At 48.2% G+C, this 8,155-nt stretch overlaps 1 protein-coding gene across 1 annotated transcript; it reads left to right on the top strand.

Moving 5' to 3' along the window:
- The first annotated feature begins 5,071 nt into the window (after positions 1-5,071).
- Positions 5,072-6,376, top strand: ADRA2C (adrenoceptor alpha 2C). Its single transcript, XM_077814665.1, has one exon. It carries the CDS (start codon positions 5,072-5,074, stop codon positions 6,374-6,376), a length of 1,305 nt encoding a protein of 434 aa, XP_077670791.1.
- The last annotated feature ends 1,779 nt before the right edge of the window (positions 6,377-8,155 follow it).

Below are 8,155 nucleotides of genomic sequence, written 5' to 3'. Positions count from 1 at the left end.
AAGGAACCTTGACACTGCCACTTGTAGAGGGTGGAGTAACTAAGCTGATGGGAGAACTCTCTCCTGTCAGTTTAGTGTGGCTACACTAGAAAGCTTGCAGCTGCCCTGCTATAAGCTCTCTAGAGTATCCAGAGCCTTAGATCAAAACCCTGGATCCATGAGAACAGGCAATTAAAATGGGAACCTCGAATCTTACTTGCAGCAGTGCCAATGGGACCCCTTGATATAATCCCTAAGGGTCTGAATTTTTCAGAGGTGCTGGGCACCCAGCGCTTTTGCTGACCTCCTATTTAGGGAGCATGCCTGTTTTGAAAAATCAGACCTTAAAGGTTCCTTCCTACTAGATGCTGATTGCTCCTGTGAGGGGCTAGGGAGAGCAGAGGGGTAATCTGGTTTTTCATCCTGTGAATATTTTCAAGATGTCAAAAAAAAAAAAAATCCTATCCTGAATGGGACAAAGAGTCAAAATCGTGAAAATATTTGTGAAACAAAAATCTGGAAAAAAGATTGGCTCAGGTCAGTCGAAATACTTTGATAATTACAAAGTGTTTTATTTCAATTTTGAACATTTTAATTATTTACTATAATTAGCTTTAATTTGGAAACAAAAAGTCATTTTCAACTGGAAAAACCAGAGTTTTCCATTTTGAAAATGCCCAAACAAAATGATTTGATGGTTCAAAACTTGTTTCAAAAGGCAAAAAAATTGTCAAAACCAGCTCATACCTGCAAACAATTTTGGTTACATGAATCAGCATTTTCTGACAAAAAAGCAGTTCACTGGAAAAGTCCCAACCAGCTTTAGTGCTGAACACCTTCCACTCCATCTGAAACCCGAGTGTTACACTGTGGTAAGCAAGTTGGTAAGTTACACACTCTGCACGAGTGTTCAGTACCTTCCAGGACTGAACCATAAATATGTATGGCTCTAATTCAGCAAGGCGCTTAAGCACATGCTTAAAATTAAGCACGAGTAGTTCTTACTGAAGTCAACGAGACTACTCAATGCGATTAGAATTAAGCATGTGCTTAAGCACTTTGGTGAAGCAGGGGCTAAGTTCCCTATAAAGTCGCATTTGTTGTGTTTTCTTGTCTAGTTTTGTTCTCTTAGATGTGTTTTCATTCTCTTCAGATCAAATGAAAAACAAATTTGCTTCAAGCTGTTTTATAATCCTCTCAACATTTCTTGGCTTGTTGGTCCCAAAATATGATGAAGTTATACTTTAAGCATGAATCAATGATTTTACTTTTCATTCATTTTGATAACTTTCAGTTTTTGTATTTTTTCACCAGGTTTTTTTTTTAAGTGGGCAGCGAGCGTTCTCATAATACTTTGAGTTAAAAAAATGAACCAACAATACACTCTGTTTTAGGTACTTATATATCCCCATTACCATAGTAGCGGAGTCCTTCAGAATCTTTAATGCATTTATCCTCATAATACTCTTGTAAGGCAAGGAAGTACTATTACCTCCATTTTACAGATAGTCTCTTTGTGCCTGGGTTCCTAAGTGACTTGTCCCAGGGCACACAAGAAGTTGGTGCTAGAACAGGCAATTAAACCCAGGTCTCCTGAGTGCTAGACTAGTTCCCTAACCACCAGACCATCCTTTCTTAGCTACAGAGATATACTGAAGTCTATCAAAGATTTCAAACAGGGCCCAAACAGATTGCGGGGGGGGGGGGGGGGTGAGGGAAATAGCAAACAAAGTCAACAGCATACGGTAGTATCTTTACCACTCGTTTGCAAGGTCTCCGTACACGAGTAGGTTTGTACTGTTTATTGAACTTATTTAGCATGTATGTATTCACCAAATGGTTCAGATCCAGCTTGCTTGCCTTATTTATATAATTAGTCCCCTGAAGTCAGCAAGACTACCTTTCTGAGTGGGGTGAGAAGGATTTGAAGATTTGGGGTGGGTTGATATGGCTGTGAGGATTTGACACTAATTGATACCTTTGAGATTTGGCTTTGAAGAGCACGGCCAAGGCCTGACTGGTGGATGGAGTTACTGAAATACCTGCTTGGTCCGAGAGTGGCTCCTTCCAGGTAACAATTGAGGCATATTGGTTTGGCACTGGGGAATCAGCACTACTGATACTGCATTTCTTTGGTGGATGTCATGCACCACTGCCATCAACCCAGGTTTTTTCACAATCTTGAAATGTATTTTTCAGAAGAGGAAATATCAGAACCTAATGTCCTACACATAGACAAAAATTACTATAAAAGGCCCAGAGCAAGATCCTGGCCCCTGGTCCAGTGGCATTTCCTCTGCAGTTGGCTATCCCCAGCTGGAAGAACATCCCTTTGGAGCTGTGTACAGCTGGGTGTAATTAGGGTAGTCTAAAGGCTACTCTAACTTACACTAGAGAACGGACCATTCCATAGCTTGATCCAGGAGACACAAAGGTGGGCAAGTCATCTTTGCCCTCATCACAACACTGGTCCTGTGCCAAAGTCAGCTGAGTCAGACCAAAAAATCTGATCATAGCATTTAAATTTTGAGTCTGAGAAGAAATGAAAAAAAAAATCAAGAAAATTTCCCTAAATTAACATTTACTTTTTCCTGCCTCAGCATGTGGGGTTAGACTGGATGACCCCATGTGGTCCCTGCCAGCCCTACATTACTATGATCTAGAAGCCTTAAATATGTAAAAAGCCATCATTGTGACAACATTTGTTTCAAAGACATTCAGCTTTTCCCTAATTTTCACAAGGCAGAGATTGTTATATTGCATATATTTGTTTTGCATTTTTTAAAGTTGTAATATGGAAAATGGGGATGTTGTTAGCACTTAATCAAGCAATATCGTGTCTGATCATTGTTGACTCAATCCTTTATAAAATAACTAAGCTAGAGACGATAAAAGCCACTCCTGTTAGCATCAAACGTATCCTTACTGTTTACATTATTCCAATGTGCCTTTGGTGCTCATGAGCGTGAAGGATTATTAAACAGGCTACAAGGAGCAAGCATAGTACTTGCTGGTAATACACAAACATCTCCATTCAGCTCTGTCAACACAAGCTCAATCTTAAAGGCCATATGTTGCTCTGAATTCAGAGCCCTCACTGACACTAACGGGCGTGGACACTGAATTCCAAGGCCAGCTCACCTGAAATCTGTGGGACTAACCGTGTGAGCAAAATTATGTTATTATTATTAAAGCATTGGCAAATTCACTGCTTCACTAAAGAGAGAGACTGAGAGAGAGAGACACTGCCCCAAGAACTTGTAATCAAAAAGACAGACTCAGAGAAGACTGGATGTTCAGAAGAGGAAGTAACATATTTGTTGCGGTTGTGCTTATGTTATTAGCTCACATCTTCTGGACAGGTGCAAAGGTCTGAGAGAAGAAAACAGCTCAACATACCCTGTTATAGCCTTTGGCTTGTCACAAGAAATGACCACAAGGGAACATAACGTTCTGAACCTGGTCCCCAGATACCAGAGATTAATAATAGTCTCCTGTGCCACTGAGTTCTTCCAGAGAACAAGACTTATTTCCTAAACTTAATGAGCTGAAAGGGCTTTTTAAGCGCCCAATCCAGCTCCCATCAAAATCCGCTGGAGTTTTGCCTTAAATAGGAAAGCCAAGCTCTAGAAGAGTATTACCCTTAATTCCACCTATAAAGGTGCACCTCACAATCCGATCTGTGTGTTTCAAGCGGATCTGCAGATCTAAACGCAAACAGAGTGCATTTTTAAAGATCAGTTATAAACCACCTTTCCAATCCATTCCAGCTAGAGTGAAGACGGAGAGCCAGACTCTGTTTTTTGGGGGGGAAGCAGCATGCTAGATTTACAAGGCTTAAAACGAAATCCCAATAAATAAAAATCAAGAAATTCAACCCCCCCGCACCCCTCTGCAAGGTCCTACAAACTGCCAGCGCCGTTCCCGTTACTCACAGAACACACAGCCGGGAGATGAAACGCCGCTGTGGTCCGCTTCATCTCCCGCTGGGCTTCCTACCCCGAGCTGCGGTGGGACGGGCACTGTCAGAGCGGCCTCTAGCGGGCACAGCAGTGACCTGCCGCTTCACAAGGCAGCGTGCGGGGCGCGATCGGACCCGCAAAGTTAGTGCTGTGACCAGAAGAGACAACAGAGCAGCGAGGGCTGGCGTGGAAACGGCGCCAGGAGGACGGACTCTAGTCACTGCATCCCCTCCGTGGCGGGGCGCCGAGGGGCGGCAACGCTGGCTGCAGAGTGAGGCGGAAGTATTGGGGGGTGGGGGGGAACCCAAACAAAAACCAACCCAAGGCGGGTCCGCGCTAAGGCGATGGAGCGGCCGCCGGATCGCAGCCGCCGCGTGTCGGCCCCTTCCCCGGCTGCAGCACCGGGCGGCGGAGCGGCGCCTGGGCGCGACGAGGCAGCAGAGGAGGGCGCGCCGCCAGCCGGCTTCGGGGGCTGCAGCCTGTAACAGCCAGCGAGCGAGGGGCGGGCGCGGGCTGCAGGCAGCGGCGGCTTCGGGGCTGGGACGGAGCATGCTCAGATCGCCCGGGCAGGCAGCTGATGGGGAGCCGCGTGTGAGATTACAGCGGAGCGAGCGGGCAGCTGCGGCTTCGCGCCGAGCTCGCTCCGGCGCGGGGCGAACGGAGGAGGCGCCGCCGAATGGGATTGCCGCCGCCGCCGCCGCCTCGGAGCTCTCCGCGCAAGGGGCACTCGCCACTCCGCGGTGCTGGCTCCCTCCTGACCCGGGAGAGCGGCGCGGAGGGGGGGTAACCTGCACACCTGGGCGCCTCCTGACCTCCGCTGCCCGCCCCGGCAGGATTACAGGAGCAGGGGGAAGGCAGAGCCCGCCCGGTGCCGGCCGTTCCTGGGCTCGGCCATGTGCCTGGGTACTTAGCGAGGAGGAAAGCCTGCAGCCGGGGGAGGGGGGCAGGATATTTTGTTTGGGGGGCGGAGGGGGAGCCTCGCTCTCCAGCTGGCTGTGTGACAGAAGGAAGCAGCCTCCTCCCCCCTGGTGGGGATGAAGGCACCAACTTGGAGAGGCAGCTCCAGTGGCTTGGTCTCCGGGGCTGGGAGGTTGGCCCCCATGGCTGAATAGGACCCTCCCACTCCCACCATGGATCTGCTGGTGCTGATGAACATCAGTGTTGGCACCCCCAATGGCTCCCTTGCCTTCCCCTCCACTTCGCCCCTGCAGCAGCCTCCCTCCCACTACTCCCCTGGGGCTGTGGCCAGTTTGGCAGCTGTGGTGGGTTTCCTGATAGTCTTCACCATCGTGGGCAACGTGCTGGTGGTGATCGCCGTGCTGACCAGCAAGGCGCTGCGAGCCCCGCAGAACCTCTTCCTGGTGTCCTTGGCCAGCGCTGACATCCTGGTGGCCACCTTGGTCATGCCTTTCTCCTTGGCCAACGAGATCATGGACTACTGGTACTTCGGCAAAGCGTGGTGCAACATTTACCTGGCGCTGGATGTGCTGTTCTGCACATCCTCCATAGTGCACCTATGCGCCATCAGCCTGGACAGGTATTGGTCTGTCACCCAGGCGGTGGAGTACAACCTCAAACGGACCCCACGGAGGATCAAGGGGATCATCCTCACAGTCTGGCTCATCTCAGCTGTTATCTCCTTCCCCCCCTTGATCTCCGTGTACCGAGACCCCGAGGGGGACCTCTTCCCCCTGTGCAAACTCAATGATGAAACCTGGTACATCCTTTCTTCATGCATTGGCTCCTTCTTTGCCCCCTGCCTGATCATGGTGCTGGTTTATGTCCGCATCTACCGGGTGGCCAAGCTGAGGACCAGGACCCTTTCTGAGAAGCGCACGGTGCCTGAGGGCTCTTCCCTGTCTGAGAATGGGCTGAGCCGGGCCCCTCGGGGTTGCACGTCACTGAGGATGCAGCCAGGGGAGAATGGACATTACTCGGTGCACCAGTGGCGCAAAGCCTCAGAGCTGGAGGACATTGAGCTGGAGGAGAGCAGCACCTCAGAGAGCAGGCGGAGGCGGAGCCGGGATGAGCACCCCCGCAAAAGCAGTAAGAGCCAGTCCTTCTCATATTCCTACTCCTCCAAGCGCTCCAGCAATCGCTCCAGGGATCTCTTCTCCTCTCACCGCCGCAGGAAGCGCAGCAGCGTCTGCCGTAAGAAGGTCACCCAGGCCCGGGAGAAACGCTTCACGTTTGTGCTGGCTGTGGTCATGGGGGTCTTTGTGGTGTGCTGGTTCCCCTTCTTCTTCAGCTACAGCCTCTATGGCATCTGCCGGAAGGCATGTGAGGTCCCTGAGACTCTCTTCAAGTTCTTCTTCTGGATCGGGTACTGCAATAGTTCCCTCAACCCGGTCATCTACACAATCTTCAACCAGGACTTCCGCAGGTCTTTCAAACACATCCTCTTCAAGAGGAAGAAGAAGAATTTTTTGCACTGAGCTGGAGTGGAGGGGAAGGGTCTGCACTGACCTTGGAGTGGAGAGGAGAGGGGCCTGAGTGCTGGAGTAGAGTAGTGAAGAAGTGGGGGATGTGAGTAAGGGTGTGAGTTCACTGACCTTGGAGTGGAGTGAAGTGGGGGTGGGGGAACCAGTGTTTGAGTAAAGAGGGATAAATAATGAAGGGGAGGGGAGATGAATTTGCATTTTGACCTTGGAGGGGAGGAGGGGAACCATAAAGAAGAGGGTGGGACATTATGTTTCAGGCATGACCACAACTGTAAAGGTCTCTGAGGTCTAGAAGCCAATCAATCAAAGATGGGGAGAGGGAGGGATGGGTTGGTGGTGGAGTGGAAGATTTATTAGCAGGTGTTTATTAGCAGTTAGAGAAGCTGGGACTTGTGCTGGACTCATCCCAGGAAGAAACCAGGTTTTACTGGTGAGGTGGGGGACAAGTGAGAAAGAAGATGCCAGGTAATAGCCACTGACAGTCTTTGATAGTCTAAAAGGATTTAAGTGTTTGCCAAAAAAAATTCTAAAGAACAATCCAAACTCTTTTCTAAATAAACCTTTGTACTCTAAACCTTCTCAATTGTGGTTTTACATAGGGCTTAAGTGAAAACAGGTACTTGGGGCTTTCTGCCCTCTAGTGGCCCTTTGCATATACCCCTGAGAGTTTCTCTTCCTCTCTCCCTCAGTACCCCTCAAAGGGGCTAGTCTCAGGGGCTGAGTTTGGGTTCTGGTCTCATTCTCACATGTGCAGTTGACAGCACCCTGCTGTGCAGCTGTTCAAAGGAACAGCAATCCCCACACCACAGATGCTTTAAATCCTTCACATTTACAATCTTAGGGCAAATTAAACCCATTAGATTTACTTTTTAAAATGAGAAACAAAAGCAGGCGATGATCACTGAGATACAAGAACACATTTCTGTGGATGGATGACTGTTCCAATCCTTTAATATTAATCTCTCATTTTTCTATTTGCACTTGTAGTTTGAGTCCAAATTTGTGTTTTGAGCAATGATTAAAACAAACACTCCCCCCTCCTAGGGATTTATGAAATCCCATAACTGCTGATGGGTAGGATGAGAAACAGGATGGCATCTGTGCATTCATCAACAGATTTCCAATTGCCTGTTGCCAACAGCCAACATTTAAAGAATCGAACAGTCCCTCTCCAACTGTACTGCTGCAAGGTGCGTCTGTCTGAGGGAGGAAATTCTGCTCTGTCTTATTATGCACATCATTCCCTCCATAGGCAGTAGGATTTGGCATCTGCTACATAAACCTTTCCCTAGTAAACAACTCCTTGAAATGGAAGGAGATCTAATCTAATACGGCAGGCACCTTGAAGCATCCAAATCAAATCTATAGCTTTGATTCACGAGATATCCACTTCCTTGCTGGCTGTTTTACAGGAAGGTGTCAACAGACCCTCTTCCCTTGGGATCCCTATGTCAGAAATGATAAACCAGTAACTTAGGCTGTTCTATCTGCTTTATATTATTACTGCTCAGTTCACTTAGACTAATCTTGGGCATAGATGCAGGTCTTCAGTGGTTCAGGTTTAGGTGTAGATTTAATAGACGGTTTCCCTTCAGGACTAACTCAAATGGCAGTTTTGCCTAAGTAAAGACTACAGCTTGTGGCCCACTGAGTTTGAATGGTTCAGCTGAAAACCAAATTGGGACATTTTCAAATTCAGGTTCTTTAACCTATAGCCTTTTGGGGGAAATAAGGATTCAAGTGATGAAAAGATTCAAACTTGGTTTAAATGTT

Source organism: Eretmochelys imbricata, chromosome 4 (assembly GCF_965152235.1).
Source record: "Eretmochelys imbricata isolate rEreImb1 chromosome 4, rEreImb1.hap1, whole genome shotgun sequence".
Taxonomy (NCBI): Eukaryota; Metazoa; Chordata; order Testudines; family Cheloniidae; genus Eretmochelys; species Eretmochelys imbricata.
Note: the sequence above shows the minus strand (reverse complement) of the source record. Positions and strands in the feature narration are given on the sequence as shown.

Excerpts from the sequence above, each read along its gene's own strand:
- ADRA2C (XM_077814665.1), top strand. The coding sequence starts at position 5,072 with ATGGATCTGCTGGTGCTGATGAACATCAGTGTTGGCACCCCCAATGGC.